The 27,842-nt window shown below is 58.6% G+C and overlaps 2 protein-coding genes across 3 annotated transcripts in view; both read left to right on the top strand.

The window, feature by feature from the left end:
* ZC3H3 (zinc finger CCCH-type containing 3) overlaps window positions 1-16,072 on the top strand; it is an 88,852-nt gene extending 72,780 nt beyond the window's left edge. Inside the window, exons 10-12 of one of the 2 annotated variants that reach the window (XM_058699296.1) lie at window positions 12,574-12,758; window positions 13,734-13,800; window positions 15,603-16,072. In XM_058699296.1, the coding sequence (XP_058555279.1) occupies window positions 12,574-12,758; window positions 13,734-13,800; window positions 15,603-15,794 (444 nt within the window). In that variant the 3' untranslated portion in view covers window positions 15,795-16,072. Of the gene's footprint in view, window positions 1-12,573; window positions 12,759-13,414; window positions 13,801-15,602 lie in introns of both variants that reach the window. The other variant, XM_058699295.1, reaches the window with a different exon arrangement.
* A 6,063-nt stretch (window positions 16,073-22,135) lies between these two features.
* On the top strand, window positions 22,136-24,815 carry MAFA (MAF bZIP transcription factor A). The gene has a single exon (XM_058699318.1). The coding sequence runs from the start codon at window positions 22,499-22,501 to the stop codon at window positions 23,591-23,593; it is 1,095 nt and encodes a 364-aa protein (XP_058555301.1). The 5' UTR covers window positions 22,136-22,498; the 3' UTR covers window positions 23,594-24,815.
* Window positions 24,816-27,842: the final 3,027 nt, after the last annotated feature.

Raw genomic sequence — 27,842 nt, 5'->3', positions numbered from 1 at the left:
CTCCTCTGTCCATTCGTCTTGGGATGGACACTTGGGTTGTGGCTTTTGGATACCGTCGCCGCCGCCGCGAATGTTGCCACGTAACGTCCATTCAGATGCCTGCTTTCGCTTCCGATGAGCGGACACCCAGGAGTGGAGCTACAGGGTTACATGGCAGTTGTGTGTTTAGCCTCTTGAGGAACCGCCATGCTGGTTGTGCTGTTTTGCGTCCTACCAGCAGCGTGTAGGGTTCTCGTTTCTTCGCATCCTCACCAGGGCTTTGTTGGCCTCGCCCCTTTTCCTAAAAGCCACCTTCGTGAGTGTCTGCTTCCCCCCGGCAACTGATGATGGGGGCGTCTTGTCAGCTTGCTGACCGTTGGTGCATCTTCTTTGCAGAAATGTCCGTTCGGCTCCTTTGCCCACTTGTGAATGGGGTTGTTTGGGGTATTTCGCTGTTGCTATGGACTTCTTTTATGTTCTGGAAATCAAACCCTTACCAGGAGAGGATTTATGACTGTTTTCTCCCATTCTGTCTTTATTCTCTTGACAGTATACTGTGAGGCACAAAAGTCTCTCCTTGATTGAGAACACTTTATTTTCTTCCTATTGCCTATGCTTTTGATGTCATATCCGAGAAATACTTGTCAACCTGATGTCACTGAAGCCTCTCCCCATGTTGTGGTTGTGGTTGTGGTTGTGGTTTTTTAATACGAGTTTAATAGTTTCAGTCCTGAAATTCAGGCCTTTGACCATTTTGAGTCCATTTTTGTGTGTAGTGTGAGATGAGGGCCCAACATCGGTCTTCCGCTTGTGGACAGCCGTGCACCTTCCCCTTTGAGTGGTCCTGGCACCCTTGTTGACATTCAGCTCATCATATACGTGGTGGCTCGTTTCTGGGTGCTGGGTCCTGTTCCATTGGTCTTGGTGTCTGTCCTGAAGCAAGTATTTTGATTACTGTAGCTTTATAGTAATTTTCGAAGCCAGGAAATGTAAATTTCTCAATTTTGTTCTTCTTTCCCAAGATTATTTTGACCTTTTGGGGTCATTTGAGATTCCATATGAATTTTAGGATGGACTTTTCTATTTGTTTTTTAAAGACCTTTGGGGGACGCTCAGGGGGCTCAGTCAGTTGAGTGTCCAACTTTGGTTCACATCACAATCTCACAGTTCATGAGTTTGAGCCCCAGGTTGGGCTTACTGATGTCAGCGCAGAGCCCGACTTCAGACCCTCTGTCCCCCTCTTTCTCTGCCCCTCCCCTGCTCACTTTCTCTCTCTGAAATAAATAAAACATTAAAAAAATAAATAAATTTTATAAAAGGCCTTTGGGATTTTGGTAGGGATTGCATTGTATCTGTAGATCACTCTGGGTGGTATTGTCACCTGGACAATAGGAAGTCTTCCAATCTATGAACATGGGATGTCTTTCCATTAACTTAGACCTTCATTAATTTCTTTCAGCAGTGTTTTCTTAGTGTATCTCTTGCCTCCTTGGTTAAATTTATTCCTAAGGATCTTACATTTTTTGATGTTACTGTAAATGGAAAATTGGTTTTTTTAATTTCCTTTTTTTAGATTGTTCATTATAAGTGGGTAGTGATACGTTGATTTTATGTGTGTGTTGATTTTATATTCCAGAGTTTTGTTGAATGCATCTATTAGCTCTTACAATTTTTTGTGGATTGTTTAGCGTTTTCTATACATAAGATCACGTCATCTGCTAACAGAGATAATTTTCTTCCTTTTTTAATTTAGGTTTGATATGCATATACATACACGTGTATGTGTGTTTTCTTTAATTTTTATTTATTTATTTTGAGAGAGAGAGAGAAAGAGTGCATGAGCAGAGAGAGTGCATGAGAGAGAGAAAGAGTGCATGAGGGGTGGGGCAGAGAGAAAAGGAGAGGGAGAGAGATAGCAAGAAAAGAGACAGAGAGAAACAGAGAGAGAGAAACAGAGAGAGAAAGAGAGAGAGAATCCCAAGCAGGCTCTGTGCCATCAGCACAGAGCCCAGTGCGGGGCTCAGTCCCATGAACCATGAGATCATGCATGATCCAAGCCAAAATCAAAAGTTGGATGCTTAACAAACTGAACCACCCAGGCATCCCTATGTTTTTAATATTTATTTAGCCTATGGGGCGCCTGGGTGGCTCAGTCGGTTAAGCGGCCGACTTCGGCTCAGGTCATGATCTCACGGTCCGTGGGTTCGAGCCCCGCGTCGGGCTCTGTGCTGACAGCTCAGAGCCTGGAGCCTGTTTCGGATTCTGTGTCTCCCTCTCTCCGACCCTCCCCCGTTCATGCTCTGTCTCTCTCTGTCTCAAAAATAAATAAATGTTAAAAAAAAAAAAAAAATTAAAAAAATAATTTATTCAGCCTAATTGCTCTGGCTAGAATTTCTAGCACTGTGTTAGATAAACATGGCAAAAGGGGGCATCCCTGTCTTGTTCTTCATCTTAAAGGAAAAGCTTTCAGTCTTTCAGCAGTTAGTACGATGGTAGCTGTGGGCTTTCGGGTACGATTCTTATCCTGTTGAGGAGGTTCCTTTTCTAGTCCTAGTTTATTTGATGTTTTTATTATAAAAGGTGTTGAGGGGCGCCTGGGTGGCGCAGTCGGTTAAGCGTCCGACTTCAGCCAGGTCACGATCTCGCAGTCCGTGAGTTCGAGCCCCGCGTCAGGCTCTGGGCCGATGGCTCGGAGCCTGGAGCCTGTTTCCGATTCTGTGTCTCCCTCTCTCTCTGCCCCTCCCCCGTTCATGCTCTGTCTCTCTCTGTCCCAAAAATAAATAAAAAACGCTGGAAAAAAAAAAAAAAAAAAAAAAAGGTGTTGAATCTTGTTGGATATTTTTTGAATCAATTGAGATGATCATGCGGTTTTCTTCTTCCTAAATTCTACCAAAGTGGCCAATCAGGCATACCGACCACCTCTCATCATAGTTACATTGGCTGGTTTTTGTATGTTGAGCATCCCACTGCTGAATTCAGCTTTCTAGTGTTTTGTTGACGATTTTTGTATCTGTATTTGTGACGAGCATTGATCTGTGGCTTTCTTTCTTGTGGTATTTTTGTCTGGTTGTGGTATCAGGGTAAAGCTAGCTTCACAGATTGTTTGGCTGTTTGTTGTTAGGAAGAATTCCTTACTCTTCCGTTTTTTGGAAGAATTTGAGAAAAGTAAGTGTTGGTTCTTCTTCACATGTTTAGTAGAATTCACCAGGGAAGCCCTCTGGTCTTGGGCTTCTCTTTATTGGGAGGGTTTTGATTACTGATTCGATCTCCTTACTATATATAGAGCTAGTCAGATTTTCTTTTTCTTCTTGAGTCAGTTTTGGTGACTGTGTATTTCTAGGAATTGGTCCATCTCATCTAAGTTGTGAAAATTACGTGTGTAGGGTTGTTCGAAGTATGCCCTAATTATCCTTCTGATGTCTGCAGGGTCTGTAGTGATCCCTGTTAATTCCTGATATTGGAAATTTGTGACTTTTATCTTTTTTCTTTGCTTTGCCAGAGGTTTGTCAATATTATTGATCTTTTTAAAGAGCCAGCTCTTTGTTTCATTGATTTCTCTCTTATTGTTTTTTTTTTGTTTCTTTTTGGTTTTATTGACTTCTGTTCTTATCATTACTGTTTCTTTCTGTTGCTTGGGTTCTATTTTGCTCTTTTCCCCCCCCTAGGGTCTGACGGTGGGAGTTAGACTATTGATTTGAAATTTTTCCTTTTTTTTTTATGTTTGTTGACTTTTGAGAGAGAAAAGAGCAGGGGTGGGGCAAAGAGAGAGGGAGACAGAGGATATGAAGCGGGCTCTGCACTGAGAGCGCAGAGCCCAACACGGGCTCAAACTCACGAACCATGAGATCATGACCTGAGCTGAAGTCAGATACTTAACCAACTGAGCTGCCCAGGTGCCCCTGGAATTTTTCCTCTTGTATATGAATTTAGCTAGCTGAATCCTACCAGTTTTGAGATGTATTTTCATTTAGTTCTGGTTGTTTCTTGTTTGTTGTTTTTTTCGTTTTTGTCCACCGCACCCCACCACCGCCGCCGCCACCACCTTGAGACTTTCTTTTTGATCCACAGATTATTGTTTTATTTCCAAGTGTTTGGAGATTTTCCTAATATCTTTCTGTCATTGTTTTTTGGGTTTTTTTTTAAGTTTATTTATCTATTTTGAGAGGGAAAGAGACAGAGAGAGAGAGAGAGAAAGCACGTGGGGTAGGGGCAGAGAGAGAGAGAGAGGGAGAGAAGCTTCCAAGGAGGCTCTGCATTGACACAGTGCAGAGCCCAAAGCAGGGCTTGAACTCACGAACCGTGACATCATGACCTGAGCCCAAATCAAGAGTTGGCTGCTTAACTGACTGAGCCACCCAGGTGCCCCTCTGTCATTGAGTTTTAATTTGAGTCTGTAGTGGTAAAGAATACACTGTGTATGATTTTAATTCTTTTAAGTTTCTTGGGCCTTGTTGTATGGCCCAGGATATGCTTTATCTTAGTATATATTCTGTGAGCACTTGAAAAGAATATGTATTCCAGTCTTGTTGAGTGGAGAGTTTTATAAATGGCGATTAGATTTTGCTGGTGAAAGGCACTTTTGAGTTCTTCTATATCCTTGCTGACTTTCATTAATTGTTGGAAGACTGATGTTGAAGTCACCATCTGTCATTTTGGATTTGTCTCTCCTTTCATATCTATCAGTTTTTATTAAATGTATTTTATAGGGGCGCCTGGGGTGGCTCAGTCGGTTAAGCATCCGACTTCAGCTCAGGTCATGATCTCGCGGTTTGTGAGTTCGAGCCCCACGTCGGGCTCTGTGCTGACAGCTCAGAGTCTGGAGCCTGCCTTGGATTCTCTGTCTCCGTCTTTCACTGCCCCTCCCCAACTTGTGCTCTGTCTCGCTTTCTCAAAATAAATAAATAAATAAATAAATAAATAAATAAATAAATAAATAAAATAAAATGTAAAACTTTCTGAGGGTTTTAACAACAACAAAAAATGTATCTTATAGCTCTTTTATTTGGTGCATGTAAATTTAGGATTGCTATGTCTTCTTGTTGGATTGATCCTTTTATCAGTATAAAATGTGTCTCTCTGGGGTGACTGGCTCAGTTGGTAGAACATGTGACTCTTGATCTCAGAGCCGACCATTGATCTCAGGGTCGACTCTTGATCTCAGGGTTATTGAGTTCAAGCCCCACATTGGACATGGCATAAAAACATGTCTCTCTGTGATTTTCTTTACTCTAAAGTCTGCTTCAGGTGGTATTCATGTGGCCACTCCTGCTATCTTTTGATCCATGTTTGCATGATATACCTTTTTCCATCCTTTTACCTTAAGCTTACCGATAGTATTGTATTTGAAGCAACTTTCTTATAGACAGCAGATAATTGGGTCATGTTTTAAAATTTACTCTGCCAGTCTTTTAATTTGTATATTTAGGCCATTTACACTTAATGTGATTATTGCTGTGGTAGGGCTTCAGTCTGCAATTTGACTTCTGTTGGTTTCTGTTTTTTGTTCTACTTGTCATTTCTGTCTTTTTGTGGGTTACTGGAACAATTTAGAATTTTGTTTTGATTTATCTGTAGTGCTTTCAAGTGTGTACATCTTTCTGTAGCTTTTTTAGTGGCTGCACTAGGCATTGTGTTGAGTATCCATAACTTATCACAGTCTACTGGTGTAGAAACCTCACCTTCCTTTATGTCCCTTTACCCTTCCCGTCTATAACCACCTTACATATGTCCTCTACAGACATTTAGAACCACAACAGACACTGGTAATTTTTGCTTCCGTAGTCAAACACAATTCAGGAGACTCGAGGAAAGTCTGGTATGTTTACCCGTGGTTTGGTTATCTTGGCCTGCCTTCCCGTCGCTCCAAGGCTTGTCTTTTATCGTCTCCTTTCTGTTTACAGAACGTCTATAGTCATGTTTAGGGCAGATCTGCTGGTGACAGATTCTCTGGGTTTTCCTTCATCTGAGAATGTCTGGATTTCCCCCACATTCTTGAAGGCTATTTCTGCTGAATATGAGGTTCTGAGCTGATAGTTCTGCCCCTTCAGCTCTTGTAAATGTTATACCACCTCCTCTGGCCTCCATGGTGCTTTAGGAGAAATCCACTGTCATTTGAACTTTCCTGCGCAGGTGAAGAAGTGCCATTTCTCTCTGGCTGCTTGGAGGATTCTTTATAGCTTTTACAAGTTTGACTATGATGCAGGGTTTCGTGGATTTCTTTGCTTTTTACTGATTGGGGTTCGCTCAGCTTTCTGAATCTGTAGGCTTACGGTTTTTGCCAAGTTTGGGACGTTTTCAGCCATTACTCTTGAGTTCTTTCTTCTTCCCTTCCACAGCTCTGGATGCATGAGAGTTGTGTTCCCACAGGCCCTTGAGGCACCATCCATGTTTTAAAGTCTGCTCTGTGGCACTCAGATTGGTTAATTTCTGTTGCTCTGTCTTCTAATTCACTGACTCTTTCCTCTGTGCCTCCCTTCTGCTGTTGAGCCCATACAGGAGTCTTTTTTATTTCGGTTATTGTGCTTTTCAGTTCTAAAATTTCATTTGGTCCTATCTTACATCTTCTTTTTCTTAGTTGAGACTTTCTATATTGTCATCGTTTCCAGCACGTCTTTAATTGCTTGTTGAAACACGTTTATGAGGGTGCCTGGCGGGGTCAGTCGGTGGAGCGTGTGACTCTCGATCTTGGGGTCGTGAGTTCGAGCCCCACGTTGGATGTAGAGATTACTTAAAATAAAATCTTAAAAATAAAGAAAAGAAAAGAAACACATTTATCATGCTCCTTTAAACTCTTCGTCAGATAAACCCAACACCTCTGCAGTCTCATGCCGACAGGCGCTGATTGTCTGCAATTGCAATTCCATTCAGTCTGAGGTCTCACCTTTTTCCACTATGCTGAGTCATTTTCTGTTGAAACCCGGACATATTGGCTGTTACAGGGGTCTGGATCTCGTTTAAACCTTCTGTTTCAGCTGGCTTCCTGCGACACCAGGGGTGGGATGGGAGTGGAGGTGGTGACGCACCCCCGCCAAGTACAGATGGAAATCCATGTTCCCCACTTGACCTCCACTGGGAGGGGAAAGGGCCCCGCAGCCCTGATTCTTCAGGGCCTACTCTGGCCCCACCCCAGCAAGGCAGGAAGGAAATCCTGGATCCGAGGGTCCGTGGGCCCCCAACAGCCTTCTGTCCAACTTCAGAGTCTTCCTGTCCTTGTCACGTGTGTAGACGTCAGAGCCCAGGACAGACAGTCATTTACCGTGTTTAATAAACTTGTCATTTGTAATAATTGTGGATGTACCCAAAAGCTGCAGAGATGGTGCAGAATCCCCACACACCCTTCCCCCGGCCCCCTGCTCTGAACCTTCACCACAACCAGCACCCAACCATCAAAACTAGAGAAGTAACACTGGGCGTATTGCTCCCGGCTTGAGTCCAGGCTCTGATCGCACCTTACCCGGTCTTCCACAATTTCCATTTTCTGTTCTAGGATATCACATTGGATTTGGTCACCAATTTGGGGGTGAATGACTGAGTGAATGAGGCAGACCTTAACCTAAATAGCCAGGGAATGGATGAGGTAGATGCCTTCGAGAGCTGTTCAGAAGGGGTTGGGTACAGCGAGAAGGAGGGGTGGAGAGGGAGGGGAGTGTGGGACTGTCTCCAAGGTGGGGAAGGGGTGGCTTTGGTTCTGGAGGGTGGGAGGGAAGCCGGTGAGTCACTGGGGACAGGACTGATGAGCCGGTTCTTTGGCGTTGCTGGTGGTGGAGGTGGGACCCGGCCCCCTGGAGAGTGGGGGTGGCAGTCCGAGGACAGAGATGGGCTGGCACGACCCAGGAGGGGTGGGAAGGCTGGTGGCCGCCGTGGACGAGCTAGGTGGCAGATTTGGGCCTAGACAGCCCACCCGAGTCCTGTCCCTCCCGCACCAGCTCTTCTGCGGTCCTGTCTGGCCTGGAGCAGGCAGCCGGTGGGGCCGGGGCCTGGGAAGGGAGCAGGGACCCTGGGAGCCCCTCGGTGACTGTGGGGGCAAGCACAGGTGGGCAGTGCGGTCCGTCCTGGCCTCTCACGGCCTCACCCCTGTGAAATGGAATGTGCTTCACCGAAGGCAGCCTGGCGTGACGCAGGCTCCGCCTCCGGCCCTCGGGGATCGGGGCTGTAGCGCGTCACTGGCAAGGCCCCGGCCCGGGTCTGGAGGGCACTGGTCTGCTGTGGTGGACAACTGAGATGGCTTCCCGGCGGCTTCTGCCCGTTCACACTCGTAGACCAGTTTTCTTGCCCGCACTTGGTGACGTTCAACCTCTGTTTTTCTTTTTGACCGTTTGAAGGACAAAAGGTTACCTCATTGCATTTTTTAATTTGCCTTTACTGGATTTGATGAGGCAAAATGCCTTCCCTATGTTTGAACCTTTTCGGCCTCCCTTTCTGAAAACTAGGTGGGGTTTTGTTGGGTTTTTTTAAATTTTTAATTTCTCTTTAAATGTCTATTTTATTTTTTTTTTTTGAGAGAGAGAGGGAGAGCACAAACAGGGGAGGGGCAGAGAGAGAAGGAGACACAGAATCCGAAGCAGGCTCCGGGCTCCGAGCTGTCAGCACAGAGCCCGATGTGGGGCTCGAACTCACAGACCGCGAGATCATGACCTGAGCCGAAGTCAGACGCTCAACCGACTGAGCCACCCAGGCGCCCCCTGTTGTTTTTTTTTTTTAAGTGAGGGTGGGGACATTTTTCCTCTGGGTTGGTTTCCTCTTGTGGATTCAAGGAAATTTATGAAATCTAAATATGAACATAAAAATACATAAATATGAAACATTCTGGGCGTTAATCTTTTGTCAGTCATATAAATGGCAGTTATCTTCTTTGTAATTATTTTTTTTCCTTTTTCGTGGTGTTATTTCGAAGCACAAAAGTTCTTAATTATAATGGAAATGACTTTATCGGTGGTGAAGGTTTGCACATCTGTGTCTTGCCGGAGAAATCCTCCTCCTTCCCCGAGCCCCTAGGCCGGCCTTTCACATGTGGGCCCGGCCCCTTTAGTCCCGCCCGGGACAGCTGTGCTGTAGGGTCGGGCCCAGGGCCGTCTGTCCCTGTCCCCGGGGTCTGCAGGCAGCGCGGCGAGGCGGGCTCCCTGCCCTGTTCCTTATGTCCCCTTGAGCCGGCTGGTGCTCTGGGATTACTTGAACTTCGCGGTAATTCCTGGTCATAGATTCTTTCACCTTGTCCTTCTCCACAGCTGTTTTCACTCTCCTTGTCCTTTATCCTCCCAGAAATATATTGTAGATCCAATGTAAGTTAAAAAAGTAAAATAAAAAGTTGGAATTTTTATGGAGATTGTCCTGAATCTCTGTCTCGGTTTGCTGAGAATTGGCCCTTGTCTGCCCGCCCGTGAGTGAGCCGGGCATCTGGCTCTTACGTAGGCCACTCGTGTGCTGCCTTTTACTGAAGTTCTGTACCTTTGTTAGATTTATTTGTCACTTTTATTATTTTTATAAATAACAAAATAAAAATTCTTATTTTCTGAACGTTCATGGGTATCTAGACATGGAATTCGTTACATTCATTGTGTTTCCAGGAACCTCGCTGAACTGTATTAGTGATTGTTACAATTTATCCATAGATTCTTTTGGGTTTTCCTAAAGAAATGTATCTTCGGCAAATAATGGCCATTTCTTCCCTCCTTTGAGTTCAAACGTCTTTTCTTTCTTTTTCTTGTCTCTACTCTGGCTATGACCCCAGCACAGTGTACCAGTGATGGGAGTGGGCTTCCACCCTTTCCTCGTGACAAGTGATGCTTTTGGAACATTCTTCTCAGAAGCCCTTTATATTAAGCTAAGAAAGTACCATCCAATCAGTAATCTGTTAAACTTTGAATTCATGCTGGATCTATTAAATACTTTTTGTAGCTGTTGAGGTGATCATATGATCCCATGTGTTGAGTCTGTTACTGTGCGAAATTCTGCTTGTTGATTTTCTAATGTTAAACTAACCTTGCATCCTTGAGGCGCACTTGTCTTAGTCCTGGTCTGTTAGTCGGGATACACGGCAGGACTCCCATTTGTTTACAATGTGTGTGTGACCTTTGAACCCTCAGGCATGAGTGCAAATGGCCTCTGTTTGTGATCTCATCGGTCAGGTTTTATTTTTAGGAGTGCCCCAGCCCTGTCACCGGGTTGAGGAGTGTCCTCTCATCCCTGTTCTGTGGACCAGTTCCTGCAGGGTTGGGTAGTACACTGAATATTGGTAGAACTTCCAGGAAAACCCTGGGCTGGAACTTGCTTTAGTTTTTGACTACTGGTTCACATGCCTTTATGGCCATAGGAGTATTTGTCCAGGTTTTATTTTTTTCTTGACAGTTTTTCTGGAATTTGTCAGTTTCATCTGTGTTTTCAAGTTCATTCGTGTAAAGTTTCTTCTTGATGTTGTATCGGTAGCGTTTTGTTGTTCAGCAGGGTCACCAGCTACGGCCCGTTTGTCCTTCCTCGTGTTCTGTGCTGGCCTCTTCGTCTCCCAGTCCGTCCTGTTGGACAAATCGATTCATTTCTTCAGAACCAACTCTCGGCTCTCTCGGGTTTGCTCCCCTTTTGGTATTTCTTTTCTTTCTGTTTTTACCTTCTGTTTCCTTCCCTCTGCTGGGTTTGGGCCATTCTGCTGTCCCCGCGTGTCGAGCAGGAGCCTCTCTGCTGACAGAAGCCTGCAGGCTGCGACCTGTCTCCCGGCGCGGGAGCTGCTCCTGATGCGTGGCTCAGTACTGGCGCCCAGTTCTCACCGTTACCTCATTTCCGTGATTTCGTGTTTGACCCGTGGAGAATTCAGTAGCGTGTTTCTTCATTTCCAGGCCTTTGGGGGGTTTTCTGGGGCTCCTGCGTGGTTGTTTGGCTTTGCTCCCGCATCTGTGGGCTTGGTCTGGACGAAGACGTCCGGCCTTTGAAATTGGAGACTCCGTTTGTGTCCAGTATGTTTCTGAGTCGCTTTTTGTCCATCATTTTCCTTTCTTGACGGCCTGTGGATGGTTTGGGAACATTCTGTACCTTCGACCCTCGACGTGTGGCTGTGCCAGGGAGGGGGCCAGCTCAGACCAGCACCATCCAGTAGGCCAGATGTGAGCCACACGTGAGATTCTGAGTTTTCTTGTGGCCACCTTAGAAGAGTAAAGCAGAGCAGGTGAAATGAATTGTATTAACCTGACCCGTCACACCTTCCACCGCACAGTCACGGAGGAAACATCGGTGTGGCCTTTTACGTTCGTCCTTGTCTGCCGAGCCCGCAGCACCACCGTGGCTCGGAGCCTCCGCGTGGCTCGTGGGCTCCACACGGGACAGCGTGGGCCCAGCCGCCCGCCGGCCGCCCCCCGATATGCACTCGGCATCCGGGTCACCTCTTGTCCGGTGCCAGGCTCTCTCCACCCACCACTCCCCTGCAGAAGGACCCGCCGCCCGCCCTTGCCCTGGTACACCAGTGCCCTGTACTCTCCTGGTCTTAGAGCGGAACCCACGGCGGCGGGGCCCCTGCGTTTCAGGACCCCGTGTCCTGAAAGCAAGCGAGCACACATCAGCCTTCTCTCGGGGGCAGGGGGGGCTAGCTGGGAGGGGGGTGCAAGTGTGCGTTTGGGGGTCCTGCTGCCCAGATGGCCCCACCAGCTCCGGCCCCCTGGCATGAGCGTGAGAGGCTTCCAGTCCATCGGTGGCAGCCGAGGGGCAGGTGTGGGGCCTGAATGGGGCCAGCGCCCAGATTGTGCTCAGAGAACGGGCACGCACTCCGCGGGGTCCTCAGCCAGGCTCTTTGTCCTGGGTGCTGGGAGCAGGGCCCAGGTCCAGGGCTCCGGGGACGGGCTTCCAAGAGGCAGGTTTCAGAGCTGTTGCCACATATTTCCAAGTGGTTCAGCCAGCACACAGCCTCCCGGACTGGGTGTGAGCACTGCGGCCTGGCTGCTTGAAACTCGGCTCTGGACGGATTGGCGGGGCCCCTGCAGTGGGTCCTGTCAGGACAGTGTCTCTCCCGGTGGCTGGTCCAACACGAGGGACACTTGCTACATTCCACACACCCCCCCCCCATTGTGCCCCCTAAGACTGGCCATGGGCAGGGGCTTCCTGGCTCCCTGTGGGCCTGGTGGGCGGAGCTGAGGCCCCGTGCTGCACGGAGCACCTGCTGGATGGCGCGTCCCAAGCCGGGTATAATTAGCCGCCGTGACAGGTGGGGTGGATCGGGTGTGCGGCTGGCCTCAGCCGACCTGGGCACCCCTGGGCTTGGAGCCTAAACCCCATGCATAAGGCCCTCCACGCATTGAGCCTCCCCCCACGTCTCCATCTTCAGCCAGGATGGGGTGCTGCGGTCCAGAGAGGGGATTAGTGGCCTGAGAATTCCTATACCAGCCTAGGAGACCCCTGGGCCAGCCCGGTCCCTGCCGTCAGTCCAGCCCAGGGCCCTTCTGATCACCCAGGGGGCACGGGCGGGTGGGCGCGCAGGCTGCTCTGGCCTGGGGGTTTCAGCCTTCCAACAGGAAGTCTCTGGCCCTCAGGCCCTGGGGGACTGAGCAGGCAGGGCCGCCCCGCCTGGTGCAGAGGCCTTGACCTGCTCACCCGGCTGCCCTCTTCCCCCCCCCACAGTGCAAGAAGAAGCACACGCTGCTGTGCCCCGACTTCTCTCGCAGGGGCGTCTGCCCCCGGGGCGCCCAGTGCCAGCTGCTGCACCGCAACCAGAAGCGCCCTGGCCGGCGGGCGGCCTCAGCCCCGGCCCCGGAGCCCAGCAGCGCGTCACCCAAGAGCAAGGCCGCCTCCAGCCACGGACCCAGGTGACGGGGCCCGTGGGTGCTGTGTGTGTAAGCTTGGGACAGTGGGGGGGGGGGGGGGGCGGGGAGGGGGGTTCCGGAAGCAGTCCCTCCCCACGCTGGGAGACCATCCTCCCGGGGAGACCCTACACCCCATCCCAGCTCTTAGAGCTTCAGACCCAAAAAACACCTCAGTTCAAAGTTGAGGATCCAGTGACCTCCAGAGGTGCCCCACCCTACACCTCCAGGCTGGACAGAGCCAAGGACATCCCTGGCCCGGACCAGCCTATGTGGGAATGCCCAGTCCCTGTCCCATGGAGGAAGGTGGGGGCTTCTCAGCTACCCACTCCCACTTCCCAGGAAAGGGAAGATTCTGGGTGATACTCGTGGCTGGGGCCCCACGTGCTCACCTGTCCCGTGAGTGGACTGTGGCAGGTGAGGGCAGGGTCAGTGGGAACTGGGGCTCACCGGCCAGGCTCACCCCAGCTGCCTCAGGCCAGAGGCCCCTTGTCGTCACCGGCCTGTCCTCCGGGGCCGAGGGCTGGCCTCAGACCTGAATGGCGATGCCCGGTGGCTGCTGGGACAGGTGCCGCATAGCTGGTCGGCTGGTGCCCTCCGGACTCCAGCCCTGCCGGGCGGCCACCCACCCTCACACTTCTGCTCCCCTTCCTTTCCCACAGGAAGTCCTCGGCTGCCCAGCGCCCCACCAGACAGACGCCCAGCTCCCCCACCTCTGTGGCTGCTGGCTCAGCCTCCCCTCCCTCCTCCCCAAGGGTGTTAGCTGCAGCCTCGGGCTCTCCCCTGTCAGCAAAGCCTCCCTCCTCCTCCTCCCCTTCCTCCACCCCCTCCTCTTCCTCCCTCCTCTCCCCCTCCTCCCCCACCCCTCCCTCCCCCTCCCTGTCCTTGGACCAAGAGGAGCTGTCTCTCCGGGAGGAGGCTGCCTCTGCGGCGACGAGCTCCAGCAGCCTCCCCAAGCTGCCTTCCTTCATCTCCCTGCAGTCCTCGCCGAGCCCAGGAGGCCAGCCCAGGGCCCGGACCCCCAGGAGCCCCCCAACTAAGGACTCAGGTAGGCAGCTTGGCCCCTTGAAGCCCGGCGTGGCCCGGCCGGGGGCTCTTTTTCAGTGCTCCCCACAGCCCCACCGGGTCAGGACTCCCAGGTGGGGCCCGGATGGTTCGTGAGCGCCCCGCATGGGCCCCTACCCCCCCACCCCCACGCTGGCAGGGGCGCGCCTCGGGCCCACGGGGACAGAGCTGGCCAAGGTGTGAGCGCAGCAGCGGCCGCCCGCACAGGCCACCCCAGCCGAGGGCTGATTTAATTAGAAAGCGCCCATTTCTGTTAATTTGTTCTGGAAGATCACCGCACACTCCTGGAGAGAACAGATGTTCCCTCTCCCCCGATGAACGTTTGGGGCTTGGTAAATGGCTCCACTCAGCCTTGTTTAGGAGAGAAAAGAGGATTTTATGGCTGCAAACGACCCTTTCTGTAAACATTTTACAGCTCTCCGCGCGTTTGAGTGACGATAAACCCCACGCAGCTCGGCGGGCTGCAAATTTGCGACCATACGGCCATCATTTTATTGTCATATTTCACGGTCGTAACGTTAATGGAAGATGCTTGCCGCAGCCTTCCCTAACGGCCCCGCTGAGCACGCTCAAACGCCTGCCTCCGAGGGGCCGGGACCCGCGGTGCCTGTGTACAGCCCCCGCCTCGGGGCCGCTCCACCTGCCCGCCTGGGACCAGGGCACCAGCACCTTCCATCCGGGTGGGCCTCCCTGGGGTGGGGAGGGGGCGGATGGGGGCCCTGAGGCAGCCAAGCCCAGTGCCAGTGGAGGCTGGCCCGGGAGAGGCCACAGAGGCTCCCGCTGGCCTCGGAGGCCCCATCAGCCTTCATTTCCTGCCCGGGCCTCCCCCACCCTGGCCGGGACCGGAGCTAGAGGGGCAGGCGGAGGCAGGTCCAGGCTGGCTGGCTGCACCTACTCAAGCAGTCACCCAGTAGGGGTGAGGCCTGTGGGCAGAGGCCAGTGCAGTGTGCAGGCCTGGAGCCCCGGCTGGGCGGGCCTGGCTTCTGGGCTCTGGCTCGGCCCAGCCGGTGACTGGAGTCCTCAGCCCTGAGTGGGGGCCCAGGAGGAGAGGCGGGCTCCCAGGGGCACATAGAGAGTGCGGTGCCTGTGGGCAGCCACATGGAGGCGCCCGTGGTGGGGGGGGGTGGGTGATGCCAGCCTGAGCCGGGGCCTGGAGCCCTCATAGCAGAGGGCGGGCACTGACTCCCAGGGAGCGCCGGGCACACAGGGTAGGGACCCCCGCGGACGTGACCTGACCGTCTGCCCCCAGGCCCCTGCTGTGCTGGGGGAAGACCTCCCTGCCCACCAGACCACGGCCTCTCCCTCCCTGGCCCTCCTGCCCCCAGGCCCTGTCACCGCACCCGGGACCCAGGTCCCTTCCCCCCTGCTCACACGTGTGACTTTTGAGGTTGAAGGCACAGCTCAGCCTCCACGTGTGCGTCTGGCAGCCGTGTTGCAGGTGGGAGGGGAGCCGTGGGTCTCGGAGTCTGGCGCAGGCGGCGTGCACCTGGTATTTATAGCTCAGCCGGCAGATCGCTGTGGCTCCTGCCTGGGACCCGGCCTGCGCACCGCGAGGCTGCCGGACCCCAGGGGGGGCGGGGCCGCCGGACCCCAGGGGGGGCGGGGCCCGAAGGCAGCCTAATCGGAGCGCTTGCCCTCGTTCGCAGCCCTGCTGGGCAGGCCGGGGCTTGATGGAGTCGCCCCCCTCCTGACCCAGAAGCTTTGGCGGGAGGGGCATTCCTCCCCGGCTGCGGGGGGTGGGAGTGGGGGGATCCTGGCACCTGACCTTTGCCCTTCTCGGAACAGGGAAAACTCTGCACATCAAACCCCGCCTGTGAGGGCCCAGGGGGCCAGCCCGCGCCTACCTCAGCCCCTCGTTCCTGGAGAGGAAGGAGGCTCCGCCTGCCACCGCCCCAGAGGAGGGGCCACCTGCCACCGAGCCCCACCCTGGGGCCCCGGGATCGCCGCTCTGCCTGCCTGGCTCCCGGCCTTCTGTGACCAGTGTGTGCCCAGGGGCTCACCTTCTCCCCTGGGCGGGGCCCTGTCCTGCCACCCCTCCGCACACTCACCTTCCCACCCCTGGGCCCTCAGCCTTGCACCCGGGTTGGACCCCGACCCCCAGCCCAGAGGGGTGCCGGGCAGGGCTCGCCGAGGGGCCTGTCCCTGCTGTGGGTGCGGCAGCCGCCGCGCGGCACACGCCCTAGCCCTCCCCCCCCCCCCCCCGGGACTCCCCGGTGGGTGTTTTGTGTTCAGCAATAAAGGTCCCGTCCTGTGTCTGCTTGCCTGTTCTGGCTGCTGTCACGTGTCACACCGCCACCCGGCCTTGCCGCGCACCAGCGCAGATGGACGGCATTGGGCCCTGGGGGCCGGATTTTGAGGGGCTGGCCACAGACTCCTGGCAGCTACGGGGCCTGTGGGCAGGAATGCCTGCCCTCCTCCCCGCCTCCCTGAAATGGCTCCCTGAAGTGGCTCACAGGGTCAGGGACAGCCTCTCCCCTGCGGCCAAGCCAGCGTGATTTGTGGTGAGGAGAGGCCCTGGAGGGAGCCCTGGGGACGTGTTGGATGCAACAGGCTGGGGCCAGGGTCCCCCAAGCCCCCCAGCCCCCCCCCCGGCCCCTCCCCTGGGTGTCTCAGGACAGTGGCTGGGCCGAGGCAGGGGCTGGAGGGCAGGCCGGGGCGGCCTGAGCCATGAAGCAGCTTGTCCAGCCTCACCCCTCCCATGCCAGAAGTGTCTGTGCTTCTGGAGGGAGTCGGGGCCTCCTGGCAGGGGGTCGTAGCCTCAGCTCAAGGCCCTGGGATGGAGTCTGGTCTGACAAGGATCGAGGGGCACAGAGCCATTCAGGGTGTTTCCCCGGCCGCTCCGGGGCTGGCCGCCACGCTCCTCCCTCAGTCGCTGCTGCCCCAGTGGCCTCGGCCTGGAGCACCCACGAGGTGGCGGTGAGGGTCGGAGTGGGGGGGCTCCTGCTCTCCGCCAGTCCCCGTCTGTGAGGTGTGCCAGCCCCAGAGGTGAGGAGGACCAGGGCTGTTCAGGGCAAGGCACCTGGTCGGTCGGACAGAACAAGAGTTTGACGTCCTTGGGACCCCACGCGGGCGTCCCCGGGGCTCCTGGGCCCTGCTGCGGCCCATGCAGCCGGGTGGTGGACTCTGGGGTCACACCGGCCGGAAAGCAAGCGACTCCCCATCAGCAAACGGCGGAGTCCCCACTGCGGGCCGGCCCTCCGCCCCAGCCACCCCTTGGGGTCCATCCGTGTCAGCCTCGGCCCGGGCCCTCGCAGGAGCGGGGCGGATGACGCAGTGGGGGCCAGAGTCCGGGCTCGGTACCGACAGTGGGGAGACTGCAGAACCGGGGGCGCCGGCCTGGGACCGTGGCGGTCCCGGGGGCTCTCGGCCGGCACGGCACGAGCACGGCACAGCCAAGGGGGCTTCCTGCCCCCTCCCCCTCGGGGCTCCCTCTTGGCACCCACCATGACCTCCCCACAAAGGTTGAACTTTTGGTGAGGGGAGGGGCCTGGGGAGTAATCCTGCCTCCTTTCCCAGACAGATGGACACAGGGTTGTTGGTCCAGCCCCATCTGAGCGGTGGCCGCCTCAGACCCTCGCCTCCTCCCCTGCACTTCCCTTCTCAGTAAACAAGGGCGACACAGGCCCCCCAGGCTGGGGCTCCCCCAGCCCACCGGGCGGCCCCACGCTCACCCCAGCACTGCCCGCTGGTAAAGCCAGTGTGACAGTGGCTCCCACCCAGGCCCCACTGCCCCACCGTGCAGCTGGTCTGACGAGGGCCAGTGTGGAAGGCTCCGGAAGGGCTGGGCACTCCAGGAAGCAGATGCCGGGCCAGCGGCTGCCCTCTTCTGGGCCTGGCCCACCTCCCCACACACTCCCTGTGACCCATGTGGGGACCTGGTCAGCCTCAACCTCTGCCTGGTCAGAGTCCCTGCTCCTGCGCCGGGCGAGGGGGCAGTTCCTTGGACCTGAGTGCCCGCTGGTCACTGCCCGCACCAAGCCAGACAAAGTAAGATGCCAGCTGAGGGCACAGCACGGACTCCTACACACCTGGGAAAGGCCGCCTCTCTCCTGGACCCTTATCATCCTTGCCCCGGGCCCACGCCCTCCCAGGGACTGCCCTGGTGCAGCGGGGCATGCGGCCTCCCTCTCGGAGATCCGCCCCACGAGGGCCGCCTGCCCCCCGGCCCTGTGCCCCTCACTCTGGCTGTCCTGCCGCTTGCTGGTGGCCAGGGCAGAGATGGCTGTCGGGGGGAGCCCTGGAGTCCTGTGGCCAGCGGTGGCACGGGCCGGTGGGCCAGCTCAGACCGTGGAGCAGGGCGGGGAGGAGACACTTCACTGGCCCTCTGAGCTGGAGGTGTCGGGCTGGGCCCCAGAGAGGTGGGCTTTGGAGGTCAGAGCCATGGGCCACGTCTAAGCTCTGAGCTGGCGGGGGGGGGGGGGGGGGGGTCTCTGGGCATCTATCTGTCTGGGGTTTCAGTGTCAGGGTGTAGTGAGGTAGGTGCCTGAAGTGGGAGCACCGCCGAAGAGGTGTGGACTGGGGCAGGGTGGGCCTGGCCTCACCTGAGAACTGGGGGAGCACCCCTGGTTGGATGGGCATCCCAGCCTGGAGCCCCGCCCCAAGGAGGCACCTGCCACCCTGCTGAGCGTGCCCCCCCCACCCCCGCCCAGTGTGCCTGGCACACAGCAGGCTCCTCGTTTAAAGTACAAATGAGCCCCCTAAGTGGACAGGGCATGACCCTGGACCCTGCTGTCACTGAGCCCTGGAAGAAACGGGAGTGGATGAGACCCTGCCCCGGGCTGAGCAGGGGGGGCAAGACAGAAATGACCCATCCAGCTGACATTCTCTGTGGGGTCAGACATCAAGGACCCAGTGGCTCCACGTGGCACAGCACAGGCAAGGGTGGAAGGGTGGCTTCCTGCGGGTAGATGAGGTGCGTGGGGCAGGGCGTCAGGCAGGCCCGCCCCCCCTCCCCCCACACCACCACCACCACCACCACCACCACCACCACCACCACCGCAGCCGGGCTCCCTGCTGACCTCAAACCTGCTCCCGCCTGGCCTGGCCCCTCCCCCTGAGGGGCAGACGGGGACATGCTTCCCACCCCAGAACCCAGCTGACTTGTCCCCTGATGCTGTAAGTCTCCCGGGGCTCTCCTCCTTTGGCCGAGTGGGAGCAGCTTTGGGGTCGGGGGAGCCGAGGGCGTCCGCCAGCCCCCTGGGCAGCAAGAAGCCGGGGCCTCCGTTCCCCAGACTCCAGGAAATGGCCCTGCTGACCACCCACTGAGCTGCAGGGGTCCGTCCACGGAGGGAGGGACTGCACGTGACCCCACCTGGGCTCTGCGGGACCCGAGCACAGACACAGAAGACACGTGGGCTGAGTGGCTAGACGTGGAGTGACTGTTCCTAACAGCAGGAAACACTGACACGCTGTAATTCCCTAGCGTGTTACCGTGTGGCTAGTTTTCTGCTCGCTGCCTGCGAGGACACTGTGACGGTAGTGTTCTCTACACGGTCTGCCGGACGGTCGTGGCGTCTGTCCCTCCCCTCGGATGTGGACAGGCCACCGCCACGCCTCCACCAACCGTGCAGTGAGGGACTCACAAAATCGCCCGGCACATCCCCCCGGCTCTCTCGGGCCCTCGGGGAACCAGCCTCCTCGCTTCGAGGAAGCCCAACCAGCCCACTGGGCGACCGTGTGGCGACCCCGCGGGAGCCGAGCCAGCCGAGGCCGCCCCGCCCTGCCAGGCGTGAGCCCAAAGATGCTGCCGGTGGCTCCGGCCAGCAGCTGTCCTCTCACCCCCTGCTTTCGTGTCCTCCCAGCCGCCGGGGTCAGAGACCAGCCCTCTCACGCCTGGGACAAACCCAGGCAACACAGCCCACGAATGTGGTGAAAACCTGCCTTGTGTCGTCACGCTCCAGCGGGCTTGTTTTCAACCAGAGATCTCTGGGCCACCTTCCGGATGGAAGATGCCCCCGGGGCCATACAACAGGTACTCAAGGAGTTGTAGGGTAGCATTTATTTGTTTGAGTTTATTTATTTATTTTGAGAGAAAGAGAGAACATGGGAGGGGCAGAGAGAGAGGGAGAGAGAGAATCCTAAGAGCCTGATGCGGGGCTCGATCCCACAAACCGCGAGATCGTGACCTACGCTGAAGTGAAAAGTCACTTAACTGACTGAGCCACCCAGGCGCCCCTGGGGTGCATTTAACGATGAGCCACGCGGTGGTCCCCACGGAAGTCCATTGCTTCAAGCACTGACTGTCGGTGGGTGTGAGGCCCTGAGAGGGCACGGAGGTGACACACGGGCAGAGAAAGAGCCTTTTCAGGAACCACACGGAACCGGTGTCTCCCTGCCGGCTGCAGACGGGCCGTTGAAGGGTCCGAGAGGACAGCACGCCCGTCCGCTTTGTCTGTGACAGGTGGGAGGGCGGGCCTGGGTCCTCAGGGACTCGGCCCCCAGCCCCGGCTGTGAGTGCCCTCCCGGTCCTGAGGGGGGAGCAGCAAGCTTGGAGGCTGCTTGCTACCTGAGCAGCAAAGGCCAGCACCTTCCCCGGGCTGAGGAGCCCATCACGCCCGTTCTGCGCGGCACCTGCAGGGGTGAGCCCTTCAAAGCCTGTGTGCAGGGACTCTGGGTCACTTCCCCACCCAGCCTGACTGTGACTAACCAGCGGGAAGAGGGCTCTGCTGAGGCCACACAGAGGTCAGGGAGCAGACCGAGAAGGTGGTAAGAGCCCCAGGAGCGGGCAAGAGCTGAGGGCAAGCCTGCTGGCCCAAAGGACTTCTAGAAAGCTAGTCTGACCCCAAGGCCAAATCCAGGGCTGGGGAGCTTGCCCAGTGCCTAAGCCAGGCAGGGACATAGGTGCCCTGCTTGGCCCCAGGAGCCTCTCCCCCGGGGCAGTGAGTGAATGAGTGGGGGCAGGAGTGACCGAGAGCCGCACGCCTCGTGAAGGGGTCTGGTCTGTGTTCAAGGGCCCAGCATCCTTGAATATCACATTTGGGGGCTGGATGTGGGGAAAACTGTCCCCGCTTAGCTGGACTTGGTGATGGCTGAGTGTGGGCCTCCCTCTGAACACCGGGGGACTTTAAAGGGAGGCCCAAACCCTGCAATGCCTCTGGCAACCCGTGTAACCCGGAGCCCAAGCTCCCAGCCACTGGCTGAACCATCCCTGCAGCGGTGGGAGGACCCTCACGGTCTGCGTGGCCCTGCCTGCCCAGCAGAGCCCAGCGGGCCCTCCCTGGAGGACGATGGGAGCAAGAGGAAGGGGTGAGTGGTGTCCTTGGGGCACAGTGGGGATGGGCCACCCCATGACATCTTAGGAAGTGGGCTTTCACTCTCAATTGTACGAATTTTTGTTATAAACTAACACACATTTATGCCTGCAACAACCTAAACAGCAAACTGCCCTGGGGACTTCCTGCCCAGGTCCTTCCAGAATTTTCTTTCTACGCACAGATGTTAATATTTAAGATTGAATTTGTTAATTGTAAAAGTCCTATAACAGCAGTATAGCAGTTGGGGGGTGGAGGGGACAGAGCGCTCTCGGTCACGTCGCAGCACGGTGCGTGTGCCAAGGACCGCTCTCCGCTTTGGGGGCGCGCACAGCCCCACAGCCTGGGGCAGCCGGACGCACCCGCGCCGCGGGCCCCGGTCCTCGGCCCGGCGCCCCGTCCCCGCCGGCACGCGCTCTTCTTCCCCACCTGCGCCGCGCACCCTCCGAGCCGGGTGTCCCGCGATGGAGCCGCCGAACGGAGATGCCAGCAACTTTGTTGACTAAATTCCTGAACCCGCCCGAACCGCGGGGCTAAAAATAGCCGGCACTCCCCTCGCCGCGCCCGACCCGGCCGCCCAGTGGCACCGGTGTCGGCAGGCCAGAAGGTCCAGGCGCCGCCACGCTATCGGGGCTGCGGGGTCACGGCCCGCGGGGCGGCGGGGAGACCGAGGCACCGAGGGGCCTCGTCTGCTCCCCGAGACTCTCCGGCCTCCCCGTCGCGGGTGCGAGGCCCTGGAGGCCGCAGACCGGGCCCCGCGTCGCCCGCGCTCCGCGTTCTCCGCACCCCTCTGCCCCGCGCCCTCTGCGCGTGCAGTGCCCCCCGGTGGCCACCAGAGGGCCCTGCCCCCTCCTCTCGCCGGCGGCCAGTCAGCACCCCTTCCCACAGCTGTTCCCCGCAGGAGATTGACAGCTGGGCTCCGGGTTGCCATGGGGATAGGCAAATGAGGGCGGCGGGTCCGGGGCTCCGATTGGCCTGGGGGCTCGCGCCCCGCCCACAGAGGCGGGACCGAGTGCCCTGCTCTATAAAGGGGAGCGCGCGGCGCGGCGCTCAGCCGTGGAGGCGGGGCCGGTTGTACGCGGGCGGAGCGCGGGGAGCCCGAGCAGCCCGAGGCGGCGGCCGCACCGCCGCCCTCCCGGCCGCCCGCCCGGCCGCCAACGCGGGCACGAAGAGCGCGGCCGGCCGGCGCCACCCCGCCCCGGGGTGCGGCCAGGGCCGCCCGAGAACCCTGCCCGGCGGCGTCCCCAGCGGCCGCCCCTAAGTTGGCCGCGCGAAACTTTTCCCCCGCGCGCCTGGGCGCCACCCCCGCCGAGACCCGCCGCCCGTGGGAGTGAAGGGGGGGGAGAAGCCCTCGGCTCCCTCCCCCCCCCCCCCGCCGCCCGGCCTCCCGTCGGGGCGCAGCCGGGCGCGGCGGCGGCGGGGCCCCGGGCGATGGCCGCGGAGCTGGCGATGGGCGCCGAGCTGCCCAGCAGCCCGCTGGCCATCGAATACGTCAACGACTTCGACCTGATGAAGTTCGAGGTGAAGAAGGAGCCGCCCGAGGCCGAGCGCTTCTGCCACCGCCTGCCGCCCGGCTCGCTGTCCTCGACGCCGCTCAGCACGCCTTGCTCCTCCGTGCCCTCCTCGCCCAGCTTCTGCGCGCCCAGCCCGGGCACCGGCGGCGGCGGCGGCGGCGCGGGGGGCGGCGGCGGCGCGGCGCAGGCCGGGACCGCCCCGGGGTCGACGAGCGGGGGCCCGGGCGCCGTCGGGGGCGCCTCGGGGAAGCCGGCGCTGGAGGATCTGTACTGGATGAGCGGCTACCAGCACCACCTCAACCCCGAGGCGCTCAACCTGACGCCCGAGGACGCGGTGGAGGCGCTCATCGGCAGCGGCCACCACGCCGGGCACCACGGCGCGCACCACCCGGCGGCCGCCGCGGCCTACGAGGCTTTCCGGGGCCAGGGCTTCGCGGGCGGCGGCGGCGGCGGCGCGGACGACATGGGCGCGGGCCACCACCACGGCGCGCATCACGCCGCGCACCACCACCACGCCGCGCACCACCACCACCACCACCACCACCACCACCACGCCGGCGCGGGCCACCACTCCGGCGCGGGCCACGGCGGCGGCGGCGCGGGCCACCACGTGCGCCTGGAGGAGCGCTTCTCCGACGACCAGCTGGTGTCCATGTCGGTGCGCGAGCTGAACCGGCAGCTGCGCGGCTTCAGTAAGGAGGAGGTCATCCGGCTGAAGCAGAAGCGGCGCACGCTCAAAAACCGCGGCTACGCGCAGTCCTGCCGCTTCAAGCGGGTGCAGCAGCGGCACATTCTGGAGAGCGAGAAGTGCCAGCTCCAGAGCCAGGTGGAGCAGCTGAAGCTGGAGGTGGGGCGCCTGGCCAAGGAGCGGGACCTGTACAAGGAGAAATACGAGAAGCTGGCGGGCCGGGGTGGCCCCGGGGGCGCGGGCGGGGCCGGCTTCCCGCGGGAGTCCTCGCCGCCGCAGGCCGGGCCGGGCGCGGCCAAGGGCGCCCCCGACTTCTTCCTGTGAGCGCCGGGCCCGAGCCCGCGCCGCCGCCGCCGCCGGCCAGAGGCTCGGACTCCGCGCTCGGGCAGGCCCCGCGCGCCCCGCCGCCGCGTCCGCAGGCGCCGGACCGGAGCCCCCCCACCCCCACCCCCCCCGTCTCGCCGCGCGGCGCCCCCTGCCTTCCCGGCTCGCCGTCCGGACGTGGCCGCGGCCGCTGTGCGCGCGGGGCGCGGGGCTTCCCAGGAAAGTTGAGCCGGATCGAACTTCCTTCCAGGCGTCCGCTTGTACATACGCCGAGCGCGGTTCCCCGCCGGACGCCGCCCCGCGCGACCCCGCCCCCCCCCCCCCCCCCCGCCTGTCTTTGCCGCCCCACCTTCTTGCCCTTTTTTACTACTCCTTTTTAAAGCGATCTTATTTTCGAAGTATCTCTATTTATTTTGCTCGGTGATTAGGAAAGAAAACCCCGGAGGAAGCCCCCTCGTTCCCGGCCGGGGTCCGCCCTCGGACGTCCGCGTGTCCCAGCATGTGTCGCTCGCTCGCTCGGAGGGGCCCGGTCCCTGCCTGCCCTCCTGCCCGCCTGCCCCCCACCCTGCCACCGGCGTCCCCTAGAGATTGAAGCCAAGGAGTATTACCTATGCCGTGTTCAGTCCTGCTGCCCTACAGTACTCACGGGGGGGGGGGGGGGAGGGGGGGGTCGCCGCGCTCTGCGGGTGGGGGCTGGCCCGGACCCCCTGCTGATATTTCTCTATGCACCAGATCGTATTTATGACTCCTGGGGAAATATATCTTATTTTAATCTTCAAGAGAAGTGAAAGAGAAGAAAAAAAAAAAAAAAAGTAATGCACAGTATTTCTAGCAAAAAAAAAAAAAATTTTTTTTTTTAAGAGGAGGTTTCAGCCTGAACCTCCCGGCATGGGGGCGAGTGAAGAAAGTGTTTTTATTTTAATTTAAATTGTGTTTCGTTTTGTTTGTGGAATCTTTTAAAAAGCCCCAGTGGCTTTTTGGACTAGCCCGCGGAGAGGAGGTAGCGTGGCCACTGGCGATGTGAGCCCTGCAGACCTCCAGGCCCCTGGGCACCCGCGAGGCCTGCGCTCCCCCCGGGGCCTGCTCCCGCCCGGCGCTCTGAGCAGAGACGCCGTAAGTCGTTCAAAGTTTTCTTGTGTTGTTGGGTTTTGTTGGATCATTTTTTCATTTGCTACGAAGTTGAGGAAAGGGGGGAAAACACACAAAATAAATCCGTTTAGATCCAAAAGTCACTAGAGCCTGGTTGGTTTTTCTGTGGCTTTCATTTTTGCCATATTTCTCCCTGAATGGAAAGAAAAGGGGGTCCCTGGACAGGGCCCTGCCTTAGCTCTGGGCCACCCGCCTGGGCCAAGCGGAGAAGCCGAGCAGAGTGGTGGCCGAGGCTGCTGTCAGCCGCTGGGCCCCGAAGGCGGCCGCCCCCTCACCCTCTGGGGCTGCCCCGCAGGGAGCAAGGCTCCCACTGAGGCGGGATTGAGGGAGCGGGGCCCGGGGCCGGGCTCGGTGGTGACTCCACGCGCGGCGCCATTGCATGCTGGTGGCAAGTACTCTTTCGTCCCCAGTTCTTCCGAGCCCCCAGTCTCCCGCCCGAGGGGTGGCCTGGCCTCTGTCTTCTAAAGGGCAAGCAAGGCCTGGACCGTGGGGGCACCCGGGAGGAGCAGGACCTCCGGAAACGTCACCCTAAAGGGTCCTGGGCAGCCGCCGGACCTCGTTGACTACCCCCAGCCTCTGCAATGGGACCGAGGCAGGTGAACGTCTGTGGTCCGCATGTTTAGAAGGACGAGCTCTCGGGCGGCCACCCTCAGCAGGGCGCCCCGGGTGCGCGGCGAGGCTCCCCTGTTGGAGACAGCGAAGGCCCTCCCTGGTCGGGGCGGCTGCAGTTCCGTGCGGGGCGCAGGGTCCTCTTGTCTCCATCGGAAGGTGCTGTCGCCTCCCGTCTGCCTTAGAATAAAACTTGTAGCAAAAAGGTTGGGTGTCTGTGGGGGGTGTGAGCAAAATCCCCCCACCCCGCGGCTGAGATCTGGAGCCCTCAGGAGGGGAGCACGATGTCTAGTGATGCGGAGATGAGTGGAAATGTGGGGGCGCGGGAATGAACTCAAGGACCAGGTGCGGAGGAGGCCGCAGCCCGGGGGGGGGGGGGGCGCCACCACCACCAGCACCCACGGCCCAGCCCACTTCAGGACGGGGACCCCAAGGACTCAAGAGGACCACCAGCGGCCGGGGGTGTCCCTTCCCGCACGGGCGGGTCTGCTGGCCAGTTCTCGCCGAGGACACCTTAGTTTCCGCTGTTGCTGCCAGAAGAGCGAGTTTTCCTCCGGCAGAGAAAGGATCGAGGACCAGACGGGAAGCCTGGCTCAGGAACTGTCTTTTCCAGGAGGTAGTGGCAGGCAGGGAGCTGCGCTCAGCGCTCTCCCCGCGGCACCCCGGCCTCCCTCCCGGATCCCAGCACCTGAGAGCCTGGATCAGGCTCCGGGCCCCTGGGAGAAGAGGGCCGTCCGCACATGCCGTCCTGGGTCACGGCGCCACTGGCCTCGTTTCACTTTCTTCTTCTCTTTTCTTCCTCCCCCCATCCTCTCCATTCTCTTTCATTCCTTCCTCCCCCACGCGACCCCCCTTCCTTCTTTCCGGTTTTGCCCCAGGATAAAACGCGGCTGGAGAACAGGGAAACCATTGCGGGAGGCAGGAGGTGTGCTTATTTTTGTGTTTAGAGACAGATCCTTTCCTGGGCAAACAGCCTATTTGGGGAAAGCCCTCTGGCCGCGGAGCTGTCCTGTGCCCACTCGGCGGGAGTGCAGGGCTGACCGGTGCTGGGGCCCCAGCAGGCCAGGCCTCTCGGGAGGGGCTGGACTGGGGGCCTGGCGGGCACCGGAGAGGGTCCGGAACGGTGAGAATCAGAGGCCTCACAACTCTGCCCCCCTTGGGGGGTCCTGGGTGTGATGGTGCATCTGTGAGGAGCCTGCAGACGACAGGGGAGGGGGCAGTGGTAGCTCGGAGCCGCTGGGCCAGAGGTGTGAGAGGAAGCAGGGCAGCCAGGGGGCCTGGGCCAGGAGCAGGAGTGACAGCGGTGCCCAGGCTCCGGGACAAGCCTCCACTCAGCACCCAGGGCCCGGCGCCCCCCCGAGAGGGGTGACCGGCACCCTCTGTGTGGATGTGGAAGGGGGCCCTAGTGGCACCCTGGCCTCAGCCACTCAGCTCACCCTGTCCGTCCTCTGCCCTCCCAGAGGAGGCCCCAGGAACCCTCTCTCGGGTGGAATGGGAACATCTTGGCCTTGCGGCCTCCAGGCACCCTGCCCTCTTCCCCCCCGCGCCGCTTAGGGGGCACTCATTCATTTACTCCTGTGTCACTTCATTCTGTCCAGAGTCCCTTCTCTGGGCCAGGCCCTGCAGGGACCACGGCAGGGACCCAGATGACAGCCCCGCCCAGAGCTTCAGAGGGAGACTCGCTGGGCACGTGAGTGGGTCAGACTGGAGCGCCTGCCAAAGGGAGGAGGGGGGCTGTGGGTCTGCCAATCAAAGCCATGGGCTGGGACGTCTGGGCACATCCAAGCCACCTAGAGGGTGACAGGAGGATTCCGTTCCCAGCAAACCCTCAGGCCACAGGGAGGTGCGAGAGGGACCGCGGGTGCAGACCTGAGTGGGGGGGGGGGGAGGGCTGGGGGAGTCCATGCTTGCCCCCGTCACAAACACGGACTCCACGTGCCTAGGCTCGGTGCCACGTGTGGTCACCACGTGTAAATTGGTCCCCTGCCCGGCTGCCCCACCGGAGGTCCCTCTGCCACACCCTTACCTGGGGCAGCTGTGCTCAGGACCCAGTGGAACCCCCCCCCCCCGCCCCCATGCTGGGCCACAGCCACCCCGCCAGGAGCCAGGGAGCTGCCTGAGCTGAGACCACCCACTCGCCCTGGCTGTGCCCCTGCCCAGCAGCCTCTGGGGGCAGCGTCCTCTGCACGTCTGCAGGGCACCTACACCCCAAACGCACACACACAGCGCAGTTGCCCCCTGGTCCTCCAGCTGGCTGAGGACTCCGGGGAAAACTCTAGGTCTGAGATGACTGAGCCCAGCCCCGGCCCCAGATGCCAGCTGCTGGCCCTCGGTGGGCCCCAGGTCTGCTCTGTACTGGGGGCCCCCCACTTCTGTCCGCGCCCTGCAGCCTCTCTCCGTGGCCACACGAGTCCTGCCTGTTGCAGCCGGTGCCGTCCGAGGGCCCCTGTCTGGTTTCCTATTTATAGCTGGCTCCGAGGGTGGCCTCTTC

Source organism: Neofelis nebulosa, chromosome 14 (assembly GCF_028018385.1).
Source record: "Neofelis nebulosa isolate mNeoNeb1 chromosome 14, mNeoNeb1.pri, whole genome shotgun sequence".
Lineage (NCBI taxonomy): Eukaryota > Metazoa > Chordata > Mammalia > Carnivora > Felidae > Neofelis > Neofelis nebulosa.
Note: the sequence above shows the minus strand (reverse complement) of the source record. Positions and strands in the feature narration are given on the sequence as shown.

Excerpts from the sequence above, each read along its gene's own strand:
- MAFA (XM_058699318.1), top strand. The coding sequence starts at position 22,499 with ATGGCCGCGGAGCTGGCGATGGGCGCCGAGCTGCCCAGCAGCCCGCTG.